General features: G+C 38.9%; 1 protein-coding gene across 1 annotated transcript in view; it reads right to left on the reverse strand.

Annotated features, from left to right (window-relative positions):
• Positions 1 to 2,756: 2,756 nt before the first annotated feature.
• alk (ALK receptor tyrosine kinase) overlaps positions 2,757 to 18,827 on the reverse strand; it is a 512,699-nt gene continuing 496,628 nt past the window's right edge. The window contains exons 20-29 of the mRNA XM_053509911.1: positions 17,510 to 17,696; positions 17,037 to 17,127; positions 16,822 to 16,886; positions 16,593 to 16,722; positions 16,317 to 16,414; positions 15,440 to 15,532; positions 6,402 to 6,503; positions 6,171 to 6,305; positions 5,065 to 5,155; positions 2,757 to 4,709 (exon numbers count right to left, since the gene is read on the reverse strand). Of these exons, the coding sequence (XP_053365886.1) occupies positions 3,645 to 4,709; positions 5,065 to 5,155; positions 6,171 to 6,305; positions 6,402 to 6,503; positions 15,440 to 15,532; positions 16,317 to 16,414; positions 16,593 to 16,722; positions 16,822 to 16,886; positions 17,037 to 17,127; positions 17,510 to 17,696 (2,057 nt within the window). The 3' untranslated portion in view covers positions 2,757 to 3,644. The remainder of the gene's footprint in view (positions 4,710 to 5,064; positions 5,156 to 6,170; positions 6,306 to 6,401; positions 6,504 to 15,439; positions 15,533 to 16,316; positions 16,415 to 16,592; positions 16,723 to 16,821; positions 16,887 to 17,036; positions 17,128 to 17,509; positions 17,697 to 18,827) is intronic.

The raw sequence follows: 18,827 nt of genomic DNA on the forward strand, positions 1-18,827 counted from the left end.
AGCACAGTATCATGTATCACGTATGCGCTTCTTGTTTTGACGTCAAGTGTCACGTGATCCCAAATAAGTCAAGTTTTTTTCTTTCTCTTGCACTGCAGAATTGTGGGTAATCGTCTCTTACTGGTATAATCAACATCTGTGCAAGCATGTACTGTTTACTATAACACTGTGTGTGTGTAAAACATTTTATTTTGTATTTGTAAGCACATGTGTACAGCGCGCGTGTACTGTTTCTTATAACACACGTGTGTGTGCGCGTGTAAAGGATAAGAAAGTCTTATTATAAAGGTTAAAGATCCATTTTCTCCCTCTGTTTCAGCCTGTCATGTCTGTGCGCGCACAAAATTTGACACTGTGCCCCTTTACACACACACTCGCTTTTACCCCCCACCCCTCTTGGCTGCACACACACCCACACACACACACTTTATGCTCTACACAGAAACACTGCTCTGTCACGATTCTTTTCAAAGGTAAAGGGCCGGTTCATTTGTTTTTTTGTTTACTTTACAGCAGTGATGAAGCTGCTCAAGCGCTCACGCAAGTATCATTAACAATGTTCCTTGCTAATTTGTCAGACAAAACCATTAATGTGTGTGTGTGTGTGTGTGTGTGTGTGTGTGTGTGTGTGTGTGTGTGTGTGTAAAATTTACATACGAGAGGTTTACTGTATAAGATGAAAAGGGGAAGATGGGATGGGCTGATTCCTCCTCTCCTTTTACTTTTGATTCACACAAACACATACACACACACAGCGCCTGTACGCATAAACGGAAACACTTATCTGTCGGGATTTAGTTTTGTTTTTTTTAAAGGTAAAGTGCAGGTTAATTTGATTTATTTCTACTCTATATTTAGTATTAATTATTTTTATGTATTTATTTTTTGGGGCTGTGGAACGAATAACTTAAGTTTCCATTATTTCTTTTGGAAATATTTGCTTTGATTTACGAGTGTTTTGGAATAAAAGCCCACTTCCAGAGTGAATTATGCTCGTAATCCAATGTTCCACTGTACTTTTTTTTCAATCTGGATGTTAAAACAGCTTGAGCTTGGGTTCCTAATGTTCCCTGGAACACTGTTTCTCTACGAGCTGAGCTGTGTGTGCAGGGGTGGCTCAGTAGACTTCTGATCGGTTCAAACCTCAGCACCACTAAGTTGGCACTTTTGGGCCCATGAGCAAGGCCCCTAGATGCTCAGTTGTCCAATGCGATAATAATGTAAGTCTATCTGGATAAGAGCGTCTTTGCATATAAATAATAAATCTTTTGTGCCAACAGTGACGCTGGCTATACTGCTTCATAAAATCAGCAGAATACAGCAGGTCCAAACCATTTACAACTTTATGTCTAAACGCCTCCTCTTTAACTAGTCGGTGTAGCTTGGAAATGACAATACTGTGCTAGAATACAGTAATATTCTCAGTGTTTTCTTTACTTGATAAAAATGCAGGATGGCAGGCAGCCAGCCAGCAACTTACAATACTGCAGACTAGAAGTTATGAAAACATTTATTAGCTTCTCTGTGTCATGCAAGGTTAGCATTTTTGTTATTTTAGTTATGGTTTCCATATACAATACACTGTTTTAGAGACTGTAGCAGCTAAGGTTACGCCAAAGCTTTTAGTTTTCTATAAAAGCTGTTAAGCTCCAGGGCAAAGCAACCTTACTACAGGCAGACCTGGTGCCCAGCTGCAGTATTTCTGTTTGATTAAAAGAAGGAAGTTTTTATTCATACAGCTACAGTCAGAAGTTTACATACACTCATCATGAACATGATTGTCATGGCAATTGTAATGAGTTCTTGAACCGCCCTTTTTTGACGCAGAGTGATTGATTGTACAATATGCAAAACCCAAACAAAGGTTCACAAGCATTGCTCATTTTACATTTTCTAAAACCATAAACATAGGGTCAAAAATATACATGCAGGACACTTAAAATTTAGCAGAATGTCCTCTAGAAGTTACACCTTTAGAAGAAACTTTTGGTTCTAGAAGAATTCTGGATATATGTTTAATTGCTCCTGGCACGGTGCTGACTTTTGAGCACAGCCCACAACATTTTAATAGGGTTGAGCCTCCAAAAGCTTAACTGGCTTTCGTTATCCACTCTACCACCATGCTTAACAGTTAGTACAGTAGTCTTCTTGGGGTAACCTTTACACCTTCAAACAGACCCCTAATCAAAACTTTCCAGGAGCCTTTATAGTTGTTCATGTCCTCAGCTACAAACTTTTATTTAAAAAGAGGCTTTGGAGCAGAGGCTTCTTTCTTGGATAAAAACCTTCCATTCCTTAGCGATCTAAAACCTTGCTGTTGGCCCAGAGAAGTCGTAATCAATCATAATCACTAAGGGAAGACTTTTGCTTGGCATATTAAAACATTTTGCACTTTTATTACCACTGAATGTGTTGATTATGGAAGTGAGACAGCTAAGTTTTTAACAAGTGTATTAGTATTATTGTAAACCTGAATCCTTTGAAAAGATGATGTCCAAAAAATAGAAGATTTCTTTTTTAACCTACTTCACTAATATGATTGAAAGAAGAACCTTCCATGCCATACTTACCCGCCCTCCTGAGCTAGGGTGTAAAATCCCAACACCTCTAAATTCATACTAAAAGTATGGAATAATGCAAACTGCATTTTAAACAGCTACGCATAAGCGTGCGTCAACAGATCTAAATGTTAGTAGAAAACATTAGTATTAAATGATGTATGGCCCTGTTAAGTATTTTTAAAATTAACCATTTATTTATTGAATTCAATTGAACTGAAACAAAGAGACCAAAGAGCAATAATTAAATTTTCTGCAAAGATGGATACAGCTCTTATATACACAAAAGCTTCTTTTAGAAGCCACAGGTTAACTGAAAATAGATGGAATGAGAGAGATCAGTACCTCAATTCCTTTTTGAGTTAAATACAGAAATTTACACCTCTTTCACAAGAGTCACACAATTCCTTGCAGTGTTCATACAACAGTAAAATTATTCACAGACATGACATTTTCCCAGGCCACTTAGCCCCTTTTCAAATACCAAGGCAAATGATTACCTTCCTGCTAATAGATGTCAGCCGCCTATAACATCAACCAATTTGCTTAACAGAAACCATTAACAGTTCGTTAAATTCATTAAATTTCAACTTGGATGATAACTGCTGTTTAAAAGCCAACCAAATTCAAGAGTGAACAAAATGATGCATGTGGAGCGGTTTGCTTATGAAGCACACCCATTAATAATTTACAAAGCTTTGAAATAATAAATTAACAAATGAATAAATAAACAAGCAGGCAAGCAAACATCAACAAACTTTTTTTTTCCCTGTGAATGTGAGAAACGGTGTGAGGGCATTTCGCATGTAAAGTTCTTATGAGCCACTCCAGCTCTAAATCTGTAACCTCTACAAAACTCCCAGTGCTCCCTCCATCTAATGACTTCTTAAAGATTTAGATATTAAAACAGTCAGTCTCATTCCAGAAGTCGCTGGTAGTGAGGAGTAAATGTTGGTCTAGCTGAAAAGCATGGGGAGGGAAGGGGAATGCATGGTGGTCATTAGCTGTGGTGGGCACAGACGGATGGCACAGTGTTTCAAGCGGGTAATGAATAAAAGAGTCTGGGAGGGAGGAGATAGTGAAGGGTTAAAGCACTGTGGCATTGTGCCCTTCCATCTTGGGGAGTCTGGAGTCCTGAACTGTTCCCATTGTCACCAACAGGGGACGGCTGTCCTCGGAAGTGCCAGTCCGGCCAAGTGAGATGGGTCTCTGCTGGTTGGCGATGGCAGGGGGTGGCATGGCATTCTGGGGTCCAGACATTGACTCCAAAGGCAGACCCTGCTCCTGATAGCCATACCCAATGTTTCCACAAGGGAATCTGCGCAGTCTGTAAAGTGGTACAGGGGGCAGGGCTGCTGAATCCAGCAACAGAGGGGCTGGGGCAGTTTGGGGAGGAGGGGGTAAAAGAGGCCGGCACTGACCCTGCTGCTGTTGCTGGATCTGAATTTGTTGCTGTTGTTGGATTTTTTGCTGCTGCTGGATCTTCTGCTGCTGCTGTTGGATCTGGATCTGTTGTTGTTGCTGTTGAAGTTTCTGCTGTTGCTGTTGCTGCTGGAGCTGCATTTTCTGCTGCTGCTGCTGAATCTGTATCTGTTGTTGCTTGTGCTGATGCTGCAGACCCAGAGCCTCAGCCATACTTCCAGTCCGGCCAGAGAGCTCATGGCCTTGACTTGCTGCCTGCCTCTGGGCCTGCTGCCTCTTCTGCTGCTGCTGTAGAAACCATGAACCATACGTAGGGTTCCACAAGTTGGTTGGCTTCCCATTACGGTTATCCTTCTCACCTGTAGAAGCCTGAGCAAAACCCAGGTTGACATGGCCTCCATCCTGAGGAGCAGGGGCGACAGAGGAGGCCTTACTGCAGGCTGGCAGAGCAGATGCTGAGGACACTGGCGGATGGGAGTGGAGCTGGGAGGCAGCACCGGGTACAGGTTTGTTGTCAGAGGGGCGGGCATTCATCAGGAGAGCCTCTGCAGCTCTCTTGGCCTCCTCTGAGCGGGTCACAGCTGTAGAAGATGACGCTTCCTCTGTGCCCTGGGGGGTGGCTAGTAAAGAGGGTGCAGCAGGGTCCTCTGGACGCATGGGTACCCGCTCTTCCTCCTCAGGCATTGGGCCATATTCGACAGGTAAAGGTACATTTACTACATCTGGATCCTGAGTAATTGAAAGAAACCGGACAATTACCAACTTTAACACTTTGAATGTTACTTATCAAAAAGTTAGAAAGCTGATATTTTTGCTCATCGATCATTCCAAGGCACTGGTAGGTGCACTGGCTGATGCATTGGTTTCCAAAAAATAAGAACTTATTAGTCTAAAATTTTGCCACATATTGATGACTCTGTGGGGTTTTAAGTTCTAGTTATCAATGAAGCAAGAACCAGTACTTTTCAAAAAATTCTAATTAAATTATTTACCGAATTGCTCTCCAAGTGTATTAGCAATACAGATTTGTCCCACACAGTGTAAATTTGGTGGTTGAGAAACCTCATAAGAATCACTACTTCACCTGCAAGCAATAGTCAATCCGCTCTAGGATAGTGGAGAAGTTTGGCCGGTCTTCGGGTTGGTGTTGCCAGCTCTGCGTCATTATCCGATAGCTGTTACACACACACATGAACAAACACGCAAAGAAAGTTGACTCATTAAAATGTTTTGTTTTCTCATTACTGGATTTTCTCCCTTACCAAGCCAGGCTATTTACTGTGTGGGTGATTGCCTTGCGATAGCTAAGAGCCAAATTTGAGTGAAACATACACAACTGAGATTTGATTTAATCGAGCCTCTTTTTTTTTTTTTTTTTTACACAGCTAATTAGAATTTTCATTTGGGTTGCATCCTTCAAGAAGTTCCCAACTGTGTGGTGTAATAGGGCAGTTACTGGGGCAGTGTCTTACAGTATGTTACGGCTTTTTCTGCTGTTGTGCTTGGTCCCACAAGAATGCCATAAGTATTTCCACTTTCCAAGTAGAGTTTATGTCCTTATGTCATACCATGAACATTTACTAGACTTTACAACTTACAGCTGTAGAATAGTTTTGATTTTGAAAAGACACTTTTAACGCTGGTTGCTCACATGGATTTTTCTTCATGACTTCTCAGGAGGTTTTTCTTTGCCACGGTCAACTCTAGCTTGTTCATTATTGATCTTAAGTCTTAAGTTGTTAGTCTTAACTTTATTGTTCGTTAAGTCTACACCTGTAAAACTACTTTGTCAAAATGTCTACGGTAAAAAAAAAAATGCAAGGAATTAAACTATCATTCCAACAGTCGTTGCATAGTTAACAAATCAATGCTGCGGACGAAGAATAGACTGCTATAACCATATGTGCATATTAACATGTGAAGTGGTAGCTCAGAGGGCTCTGAGTTACTGAACCCAGCTCCACAAGGTTGCCATTGTTGGGCTTTGAGCAAGACCCTTAACCCCATCTGCTCCAGGGGTGCTGTATCATGGCTGACCATGAGCTCTGACCCCCGGTTACGCAAGGATATGCGAAGAAAGAATTTCATTGAGCAGTCATGTGTATGTGACAAATAAAGACTTAACTGTGCCATAAAATATACCATATATGTACTGTATATAAGGTAGTTGGTAGTTATAAAGCCACTCACACTGGTCCTGGGCAGTTCTTTGGAGGATCCATCCTGCCTCCATTCGTGACAAAATCCAGAACCTCCTGATTACTGCGGCTGGGGTATGGCATGTATCCCATCGAGAAAATTTCCCACAGCAGCACTCCAAAAGACCTGAGCCGTGTAATAAAGAAGAACTACAAGTGTGAATATATAAATGACAGGCAAAAAATACAGACTGAAAATATTTTAAGAAGACAATTTTTTCACCATGTATCGGTTTTGGAGGTAAATATTCCTTCCATGAAGGCCTCTGGAGGCATCCATTTAACAGGCAGCATGGCACGGCCTCCTTTTCTGTAGTAACTGGCTCTGTAGAGACACATACGCACACACACACACACTTGATTTTTCATCCATACACAGGCTCCCATGCCCATAGCAGCCAAGCAGAGCAGCACAGTGACTGATTAACTCTACTGTAGGAGAGAGAGAAAGAATAAAACACTAGGAATAAAAGAAAATACTTTATGACTGTAGTCATGGAAACATGCACATGTATATCACCAAGACAGGAGAAAATATGGGAAAAATATAAATCAAGTTCACAAAAGTGAGTTATATTATATTATATTATACTTCCTACAAGTCTACCTAGAGTCTTCAAAAACTACCTGGACTCCATATTAACATCAACTGTTATGCTAAACTGCCTGCCACCCTACACACTGTATAAATGAAGATCATTTACTGCTCTCTGTTTTACCCAAATGAGGATGGGTTCCCTGTTGAGTCTGGTTCCTCTCAAGGTTTCTTCCTTTTACCATCTCAGGGAGTTTTTCCTTGCCACTGTCGCCCTCGGCTTGCTCACCAGGGACAAACTGACCATTTTGATCCATACAAACTCACACTTCATACAAACCTAAATAATTCTTTTGACTATGTAAAGCTGCTTTGCGGCAATGAAAATTGCTAAAAGCGCTATACAAATAAAATTGAATTGAATTGAATTGAATATTCTCATGAAATCCTTATTATGCAATAGTAAATCGTGACAAAGTTAACTGATTGAACAAGAGGCCTTCCAAGAGTGATGATATACAGCATAACAGCACTGGGGCGTTTAACTATACAGTATGTATCACTTAGCATCACAGGTGTTCTACAGTTGTTAATTACACTAACTGTCCGTCATAGCATGTGTAAAAGTAGGTCTGTACGCTCCGCAGTACTGTCTACCACCGCATCACAGCCGTGCTGATATTCAATACAACAGCACTCTTTCTCGTGTGATACTGCTTAATTAAAATGCACTTGACTAAAATCCATCTTTTATTCATATAATATAATATAATATAATGTAATGTAATATGATTGATATAATATAATATAATATAATATGATATAATATGATATAATGTATATTGACAGTAATGTTGTTACCTCACAGCTTCAGGGTATTTAGTTCTATCCTGAGCTCTGCTGTTTGCTGTTGCTGTTTTGCATGTCTTTCTATTTACAAGTGGGCTTCTCCTGGGTTTCCTCCCACCTCCCAGAAACAAGCCGGAAGATGAATTTGTGAAGATAAATTGCCACGAGGTGTAAATGCATACAGTATGTAAATGTGTACGAGGTTCCCTGTTATGGACTGACATTCGTTCTCGGCTTATTCCCACCTCGATCCCTGTTTTCCCAGGTTAGATTCCTGATCCAATTTAACCCTGACCAAGATAAAACCTCTGCTAATGAATATAAATGAATGAATCATAATGTGTATTGGAACCACTACACTACCAAGCCTCTAATGTACGCATTAACGATCTGTTGCCAATAATACTTTCAGTCTTTTTAGTAAAAAGCTTAATGTAGCAAAATGCCAGCATACTCTTCAAACCAATATCAGATATGTTTGTGATAACGTATCTCAACTCACCTGGAGAAAGAGAGAGGGAGGAATAAGGAGGAAAACGAGACTCTGGGGTATACCGACTTAAACTTCTGAGCGTTTTTCATTACCAACTTTCATAAACTCCAACTCTATTAAATATCTAAATAATTAATAGACTTTTTATTTAAACCTATCTTCTAAAGCTGCAGAGTTAATGTTAAGACATTATTTTGTAATTTGACATAATGAGTCTGAATTCTAAACGAGGTCTGTTCCCTGGGGTTATCTTACAGTGGTTACTGACCTTGTTTCTATGCCATATCACAATTGTATACTAAAGTATATGTAAATAAATACTATGAATAAAAACTTTATATACATCTATAAAACATTTTTTCTTGTTAATTAAAAAATATATATATATATTAAATTATTTGTTCGATGAAAGAACTATTGGGTATGGTAATGAAATACATTCATTCCTTTTCTATACCACTTATTCCTGTTTAGGGCTGTGGAAATCTTAGACGGTAGGTTACACCCTGAACAGGATGCCAATCAATTTGGGAACGGCAATTAACCTAATCTGCATGTCTCTGGACTGTGCAAGGAAACCGGAGAACCTGGAGGAAACCCACCAGTCATGGGGAGAACATGCAAACATCACACACACAGACCAGAGGCAGGAATCGAACCCTCGACCCTGATGCCATGAGACCAAAGAGCTAACCACTACAGTACCATACCTCTAATGCATACACTAACGATCTGTTGCCAATAAAACTTTCAGTCTTTCTAGTAAAAAAGCTTAATGTAGAAAAATGCCAGCATACTCTTCAAACCAACAGCTTATGTAAAAGAGTGACTCGAGAATGGAAAGCTTGCTATTGTAATGACTCACACGTATCCGCACTGATAAGTGTGCATTCAAAGTGGATTACGATTCAATTTCCACGCGTTTATAATGCTACTGGACGAGCCGCATTGAAAGTAGCTCCTACGAGCGAGCCGGAGAGAGCCTCAGTCACTTTTCCTCTTTCTGAGCAGCTCTTATCTGAGATGTGCTCCTGTATCAGATATGTTCGTGATAACGTATCTCAACTCACCTGGAGAAAGAGAGAGGGAGGAAAAAAGAGGAAAACGAGACTCTGGGGAAATGTACACAGAAAGCGCCTGATTGTTAGCGTGTCCTTGAGCGCCATTGGGACAGAATGAAGGTAAAACCTGTTGTTTACAACGAAAAGGAACCCGAGAGCCAGAGACGTATTGCCTCCTGTCTTCCAAACAAACACATTTACACTCCTGACAAAAATCAGAGCATGGGCAACCTTATCATGTCTGTGGGCTGCAGGAGCCGATGTGTGGACCTTTGAGATAACTCGCAGCCACACCAACTGGCAGACATCACACCCCTGCAGCTTCACCTATATATTATCTTTGTGCAATCCCGCTCATGGGAGAGCATTCCAGGACAAAAAGCAAGACAATCCCAGCTAAAATGTGTTGCTAAGTTACTTTGATTAGCTTTATCCCTCTTATCTGAATGCCGAATAGCAGGTGTGTGAAGAATAACGTCTAAAGCTGTTGCCCTTGTTGTGTTAGGTGTTTTCCTCCCTGCAAACCAATATGAATTCCTTCTAACCTCCTGCATTTATGAAATGACCAAAAACATTTCGATTCTGATGGAAGTCGCTTCCAAGATGCTCCTGCCCCCATCTCCAGGGCGGACGAGCTTAATGAACTATTAATCATTAATGATTGAATCAGTCACACTCTCAACGTGCATTAAAGCTTTACTGGTGGCTTGTGTAACCTGAGAATCTCTCTTGAACCCATTATCCCCCCCCCCCCCCCCCCCTGACAAAATCGGACAATTTTTAAATTTCTGATTTACTTTTATATATATATTTAAACATTTTATCTCATAAACTGTATATTCTGTAGTGAAAATTTGCAAATACAGTAGCTTCGATTAAATAATGCTTATGGTTGTTGTTTGTCTTTCGGTTGAAAGGGTCCATGCAACCAACCCTGGCACAGGGTTTACACCGGTTGCTCACTGGATGTTACTGATGTAACCCCACCAGTTCATACCTGAGGCTAATCTTGAAGACTTTGGCAAAGTAGCTTAACTCCACAGAAGCCTTGTTTGCACCTTCTTCCTCTTTTTATGCGATACAAATAAATGCTACCCTGAGTTATTCTAAGCGGGACATTCACATCAAACTGGGACTGTAAATAAAGATCCTGACCCAAGGTGGAGGTAATCAGATAACACTGCAGTAGTTCCCATTAACATTTAGTAAGTAGAACGTCTGACCCTTGAAAATCGATGGATAACGTATTGCCAACATGCATCTGACACAAACTGGAACTGTACACACAATCATTCACCAACATGCTTACAGGAAGTCAGCTGGGAGTTATTGCCACATCCCCCATACAGTCCTGACCTCGCTCCAGGACATTTCAACATGCTTGAAAACACCATTAAAGGAGTTCCTGGGAGGTCGGCGTTTCAGACTTAAAACATGGCTCCGGCATAACGAGAGAACCTTCTTTATTTGAAGGTAAATAAAGAAGCACAAGTACAAGTGCTGGGATAAGTGCATTAGTGTAGCAGGGGATTATATAGGGAAATAAAGGGCGTTTTTATTATCAGAACGATGCTCTGTTATTCTGCCTAATAAAAAAGTCCCGCTTTATCTCCAACACCCTTCGTATATAGAATTGTAATTGTGTAAGTGATCAAATGACTGAAATATGATGAATGACTGCTTGTTTAGTGGCGAAAAAAACCTAAGCGAGTATAAGCTAACACCCCAGGGTTTTTCAAATGTATTAAACCAAGCTATCTTTGTCTCTCGCAACACAATTCCCAAAACAGTGTTACATAAAAACTACTGGTCTCTAAAGCACAGAAGAATCTTTAAAACCTAATTTGAGAGTTTTTGCTTCAAAGATCCCAGGTCCTGAAGTTTAGCAGGTAGATGCAGGAATCTAATTCGGCAATTAAAAGTGCTTTATGGCCGCACAACACCAGTTCCGCTCACTCAGCAGGCTTTTTCCTTTTTTTTTCTTCTTCTTCAAACCATCTCACTGAGTCAGCGTCAGGCCTGCTGCTGTAGAAGTTGTCCGGGTTTGCCTCCAGTTCCTCTCAAAGATCAAAGATAACAATATTGGGCGTCTTGAATTATTAAGTTTGATTGAAACCACTCTGTCATAGGAAGAACTAAAAGGACTTACCATGCAGCAGCAAAAAGAGATGTACAGTTTATTTCTGTAAAGCGAAGGTTACAACCAAAAAGTTGTTGATGGTGACGCATTTAAGAGTGCTTTATTCTTTATAGAGTATTCTTTAATCTAGTCCCTGTTAACACTTACTGTACATTACAGCAGCTACACATTATTAATGATATACATTCATAATAAATGATAAATTCTAATTATTCTTACAGTACATTATCAGCAGTTACATACTTTTTACATATAAATTTTTATTTAGTTTTTAAAGTCCCTGTAAATAAATGTAATTAAATAAATGCATTAATATAAACATGGCATTTGCCCTAGATGGATCTACTGTCACAGCTGTTATATGTTATATAAAACACTTTGTTCAAGGACAGTGCTCACCGGGCTGAACTTTTATCTTGTTCATGAACATTTATTCTAATAAGCTTTCACTTATATAAGGATGACATTATTTAATTTTTATGTCAAGTTAACATAATGCCACAGTAAGGTAAAATATTTTTGTTAACAGAGCTTTATGTTATGACACTGTAGAGGCAAATAATGAGCGAACGTACAGTAAGTCACATTATGCTCAGAACCTGGCATGTCCATTATAGGGAAAAAAAAAAGGTCAGCATTTTGTAAATATATATTTATTGCTAAAAGTATTCACTCACCTGCCTTCACATGCATATGGAGTTGAGTAACATCCGATCCTTAATAAACACTTTAATATGATGTATAACAGCTTTAAGGTTACTATGAGAGCTTTCACACAAGGTTTAGGAGTGTGTTTATGGAAATTTTGTGCCGTTCTTCCAGAAGCACATTTGTAAGGTCAGACATGTTACAACGGCTGTGGGGTTGTTTTTTAGGAGTTGGGCTTGGCTCCTTACTTACAGTGAAGGGAACTCCTAATGCTTCAGTATACCAAGACATTTTGGTTTGGGGACAGCCCTTTCCTGTTCCAATGTGACTGCGCTCCAGTGCACAAAGCAAAGTATATAAAGATATAGATGAGCGAGTTTGGTGTGGAAGAACCTGGCTGGCCTACACAGAATCCTGACCTCAACCTGATAGAACACCTTTGGGATAAATTAGAGTGGAGACTGCGAGCCACGCCTTCTCGTCCAACATCATTGTCTGACCTCACAAATATGCTTCTGGAAGAATGGTCAAAAAATCTCATAAACACACTCCTAAACCCCGTGGAAAGCCTTCACAGAAGAGTTGAAGCTGTTATAGCTGCAAAGGGGGCGGGGCAAACATCATACATACATGTATTAAACCCTAAAGATTAAGAATTGGATGTTATTTAAGGTCACATGCATGTGAAGGCAGGAGAGCAAATACCTTTAGGCGATATAGTGTGTGTGTGTGTGTGTGTGTGTGTGTGTGTGTGTGTGTGTGTGTGGGTGGGTGGGTGTCATTTCCTTAATTTGTTTTTGATTCTGTAAAGCTGCTTTGCGATGATGACCATTGTTAAAGGCGCTACATAAATAAAATTTAATTGGATATAAATGCAAATATTAATCTTTTTATTCATTGTGCTTTTTCCCGTTCTCAGGGAATCATCAGGTCATTCGGAAATTATGCAAATGATCCAAATCTGCTTTCCACACATTGCTCCAGGCTTGGGACCGGCACTAAGAATAAAATCTCAGTATTATACAGTATATGGGCAGACAGTTGAGGGCCTTGCCTAAGGGGCCCAGCAGTGGAACCCGGCAGTGACAAGGCTCAAACCTCCAACCCTCTGATCAGCAAACCAGAGCCTCCACTGCCTGAGCCATCACTGCACCAAAATGTGTTAAATATTAAATAAAAACAGGTATAAAACATTTTAATTAATAGTTATATTATATATATATACGATCACAATATAATTTAGTTTTTCCCATTTTTTTCTCCCGCTGAGGGCATCTTTTCGAACTGCTGCCCGTGGAACATCAGAGGGTTACGTAACATTTAAAATAAATGATCAAAGACAAAGAGTCTTACAGTTACGAGGGTTGAGAATATGTTAGTAAGAAATGTAGTTCAAATTGACTTTTAAGTGAGGCTCATTAGTTTATGATTACGTGTGATTACATCAAATTACGAAGGAGAATTATGTTTATCCATTGAATGCAATATTAATTGCACCCTGGAGAGAGAGAGAAAGAGCATGAGGAAGAAAACATCGACAATTAACCTTCCTGTCCTTAAATTGCATGAAAAAAATTTATTCGAAATTACATAAAGAATAAAAAATTACATAGATTTTTTTTCCCCAGTAGTTATAGATTAAGTCACTCTTATTTAAAGTTTTCTGGTAACCTTTGTGAGTTTCTATTTAAAATACATTTCATTTCCCCTACATATATAATAATAATAATAATAATAATAATAATAATAATAATAATAATCACACCAACAGCACACCAACAGCTTTATTATTATCATCATCATTATTATTATTATTATTATTATTATTATTATTAAGAATGTTATAAATAATAATAACAATAATAATAATAACAACAATAATAATAATAATAATAATAATAATAATAATAATAATAATAATAAATAAAGCTGTTGGTGTGCTCTTTTGCATTTAATGAATGGTAAGACTGAGAGTTAAATAGATAAAGAAGTTTTTTTTTTTTCAACTTGTTAAATACTTGGATTCTACATCATCATTAAGCAACAGCATTTTTATGATGGTGCTTTCACATGTTATTTATTTAATTATCTATTTATTCATTCATTTCTTTTAACTACCAGTATATGTTTTTCGTGAAATTCCATGGCTTTTATAAAGCACACAAACATCTCCTGGCCCATCAGGTCACATGTTGGAGGGAAAGTGAGAAAAACAAACATTAAGCAGAGAGTGGTGGTGAAAAAAGAAATGGTCTTGTTAGTGAGTGACTGTAAGGAGAGTCATAAAATATTTCATTGCCAATATTCCGATGGTGCAATATAACCCAAAATAATAATGGCTATTTTTGGGACATGATATGATGCCCCACTTGTGTGGCTACATAGAGTGGAGTCACACAAGCAGCTCAAATTCTCTGCATTTCCTGTCTGTAAAGACAAACAACCTCCTCATTACCAGAATTATCAGTTATAAAAAATTACCAATTTTAAAATTGTGTTGAATGAATTCATACTTATAACGTTATTCATATTTAAGATCATGCTAAAGTAGTAAGGCAGCATTAAACAATATGTAGTGCACAGTCTTCTGTTGGGGCGTAACACCATCACACCATTACACACAACACAACACTACTGCACATGACTGAGACAGTATGTAAGTGTGTTTTTCTTCTTATTAAATTGTTATGTAAACTTGATCAATGTTAATTGTATAGGCCGTGAGCATGACAAATGTGCAGTTCTTTTATTTGCTCACAATTCATTTATATGCATGGTGCAAAATTAAATAAAACCATGTAAACTTATTGTCTACTAAATTGATTAGACAAATTGCTGTGTCCTCATCATTTTAAAGTACTATAATATGCTCTGTGTTAATTATTTGCAACCTAATTTAGTAAGGTTAAAATAAACGTTTGCATGGAGTACATTTTTTTGAATGTTCACTCCCACTGGCTAATTATTTATTTTCTTCACTATACTAAAAGCTTATTAGAAGCTTTCATGTACAACAAAACGCCTTTTTTCTTGTTTTCAAGAAAAAGTCATGAAAACACAAACAAAGCATGAATTCTCTATATTACATATTAAAACTCAATCAACATATTATTGCATGCATACAGTATATATATATATATATTATAAATTACATACTGTATTATACAGTACCAACCGACATCAAACTGCATATTTCTTTCTATCTATCTATCTATCTATCTATCTATCTATCTATCTATCTATCTATCTATCCATCCATCCATCCATCTATGGATAATACCCTATACCCTACTGTATTTATACCGTTTAACTAGGGTCATTGTCCCAAAGCAGACAATTTACCACATTTTCACAAATATATTGACCACCTTGTCATTGAACTACCCCTAAAATAAAATCGTGATGACAAAAACAAGGTCAGAAAGTAAACTATGGTTCAAAAGTTTACACTATAACGCAATAGATAGAGTTCTATATTATCAAGGTCTTGGATTTCTAGAAGGCATTTAGTGCTGGTCAGCATACTGTACAGTACCTGTAGATGTCTCTGGCCATGCCAAAGTCTCCGATTTTGGCCACTCTTCCTGGACCTTTACAAGTGAGTAAGCAGTTTCTCGCTGCAATGTCCCTGCGAAGGACAAACTAAACTTTAGTGCTAGAGAAAAATCTTATAATAGAACCAGATACGAAAAAAAAGGGAAACAATGCAATGTACAGTAATAAAGGCTGGCTTATAGAAATCTGTACTTCCTTTCATGTACGTTTGATTCTTCCTCGCTACATTATAATGTAATTTAAAGGGCCGTCTCAATATTGACATACTCTTATTAGGTATATTATTGGTTCATATCAAGGACTAATGAACATGTCTTGCGTCTTGAATATCACATACTGTATGGTCTTCTTAAAAAAAGTTATACAGCAGATAGGTTTTCACACTCTATCATAAGTTTTCATATATATGTTTCTCTATCATACGTTTTCCTCGACATGTTTTGCGTCTTAAATATATTACACGCAACAGATATAATGCCAGATTGGTAAATCTCTTTGAACTCAACAGACGTGAATGTAGGCACGGGAATGGCAGAGCAGTGATTAAAGTAAGTCTGTAAATAAAGGTGTTTCTGTCTCCCTTTTTCTCCAGAGTAACCAGATTAATGATTTGACTGTACATGTAGTGTAAATGAGCTCTAATTGGACTCGTTTGTCACGGTCCCCTGAGCAAGGGTGTGGGGACGAAGCAGAACGTCTGCGTCATCTAAAAAGGACCGTCTCATGCTGAGAGGGAAAAATGTGACTGAAAGGAACACATTTGCTGAGTCTATGAAACAGCAAAGATCCCATCTGCTAGACATGGACTAACAGCATGTGTGTGTGTGTGTGTGTGTGTGTGTGTGTGTATCTTATACCTGTGAATAAACTGATTTTCTTCTAGATACTGGCAGCCACGTGCTATATCTCTTGCTATATTTAAAAGGTCCACCATAGTCAGACTGGAAGGATGCTCCTAAGCGGGGAAAAAAAAGTAAGTTTGGAAGTAAAAAAAAAAAAAAAAAAAAAGCAAAACAAGGAAAACCGAGCAGATGGTCTAACAGTACGACTTGCATATGGACATATGGTATAATTAAGGATATGACTGGCCAACCAAGTAGGTGCTACAAGTGTGTGCCTGTGAGAGTGCTCACCAGTCTGGGTCTCGTTTCCCTAAGAAATGTTTTGAGGTCTCCTCCAGCCATCAGCTCTAGCAGAATGAAGCGAGGAAGTGCCTGTAAGCTCACTCCTATACACCGGACGATGTTCTGATGGCTGAACTTACTGTCAAACAAAACGGTGGACGAGAACACATACCGTAGTATATAAAAACTGAACACAGGTTGTCATTGAACATGTGCGATTCTTCAAGCGTCTGTTTACCTGATTATGAGTGCTTCCATCAAAAAGTCTAGCTCATCTTGTTCAGAGCACACCTCGGGAAGCGTCTGATTAGAAACACAAATGCCAGCAGAAATCACTCCAGAACACTCCCACCCACTGTCTTTACTCAGTGTCTTTCACTTTTACATAAAGACATGCTGTTAAAAACATTTTAAAAAGAAAGAGTAGAGGTTCTGCGTATCATTGAGGCTTACCTTGACAGCTACTTGCATGGGACTGGGTTCTCCTGGTATTCCCACAGCAAGACCCTCATAGACCTCTCCAAATGCACCATGCCCCAAACCCCTACACACATTCCAGTATCTCTTTAGAGCTTAACTTTACAGGAGCACTTGAATAGCTGGTGTGAAAATCAAATGTTCAATAAGCTTCAACTAAGTGTCTAGAACCAACAACCCTTGAGCTTGCATTTGCTAAACTTTAATGCTAGAGACTGTATTCAAAGAACTCTTGGGAAAGGATTTTAATTCTCAATTGCCGTTGCGTTTCCTTGCACTTCCTTGCATCCAACTCGAGTTAAACGAATGACCTGATTCTGCTCTAGCTCCTACAAGCCACAGGCTATACCTCTAACCATGTTGAGAAGGACCATCTAAACCTCTTCGCAATGTGGTTAATTTAAGGAAAACATGGTGTTAGGGTGCGCACAAGTTCAGCGTTAGATAACCTTGTGAGTGAAATGTTGCGGCGCGGCACTTCCTTCAGGTCGTTAACAGAGGCCGTCTTTCCGGCGAAGCAGTAGTTGGGGTTGTAGTCCGTCATGATGGTGGAGGCTCTCAGCTTGCTCAGCTTGCAGTCTGGACTCTGAAGCTCCAGCTGAATGGACTGCAGCTCGGTGTGCTTGCGTCTGTACACTGTACACAAGGACATGACCAAGATAGCAAATTAGCATTGGCCAGTTGTTGGCAAATCATTCAAATGTGGCTGGCTGACTGAGTTCAATAGAGGGAACAAAAGTAAACAAATCCAATGATAATTTTTTTTAAGGTAAGTAGCGTTCTTGTACACTCCAGAAATAAAAAGAGGATCAAAAGAAAGGAAACTGCCAAATATGGTTATTTAATTTGAAGGTATCGCTCATACCATTATCTGGATAGGCAACAACCCTACAACTTTGGACTTAATCTGGTTATGGTTTACAGTACTAAAGGAGATATCGCCGCACAGCTCCTTGGTTTGCGGTTTATTAACTTGGTGACAGATTTTTATGCTTCCCATACGTTATCAAGGTTCTCAAGGTACCTCTCAAATTTTTCACATAGGTGTATTGGCTATGCTAAATCCCAATATTTAAGAGTACTCTGCAAAAGTCCTCAGCCTCCACCTCATTTCTTTATGTTAAATCAAACATCAACAATTAACATTTGTTCCAATGAAATAAAATAAAAATTATTTACAATGAAAGTTTTATTGTGACAGGCTAGGTAAAAGTATGAAACAACCTCAGCAGCGACCTCATTTCCCCTCCCATCTGTTCCAACCACTCAGCATCCAATCATCAGCGGTATAACTAATCACCGGCCTGATCATCTACTATGATCTGCACCTGTTTCCCAATGTTTTTTATGCTTGCATGATTCATAGGTCACTGTGTGACGTGAAAAAGGAAGTAAATCCCTTTAACACTGCTCAGGTACAGGGACTGGACTGGACATAAGAAACAAAAACCTTTACTTACTCAGAAATAAAAAAAAAAAGCAAGTCTGGAGAACTATTCCTCGAGATTATTTAAAAATTAAATGAAAGTCTGGCTCTTTGGAAGCAAAAGGGTGGCTCAACCCCAATTTGCACAGTACCAAATACAGTAGGTGAGCATGTGCCTATGTAATGTCCTGAAAATTCCCTGTCCTGAAAAGTCCATTTGGGGTGGATTCCAGCCTTACTGGGATAAACCTGACCAGGATAAAGCAAGTATGTGATTCTAATAATGTGTCATGGTGGCTTAATGGTGTCGCCTTGCACCTCCGGAGTCTGGGTTTGATCCC

This window comes from Clarias gariepinus, chromosome 13, assembly GCF_024256425.1.
Source record: "Clarias gariepinus isolate MV-2021 ecotype Netherlands chromosome 13, CGAR_prim_01v2, whole genome shotgun sequence".
Lineage (NCBI taxonomy): Eukaryota > Metazoa > Chordata > Actinopteri > Siluriformes > Clariidae > Clarias > Clarias gariepinus.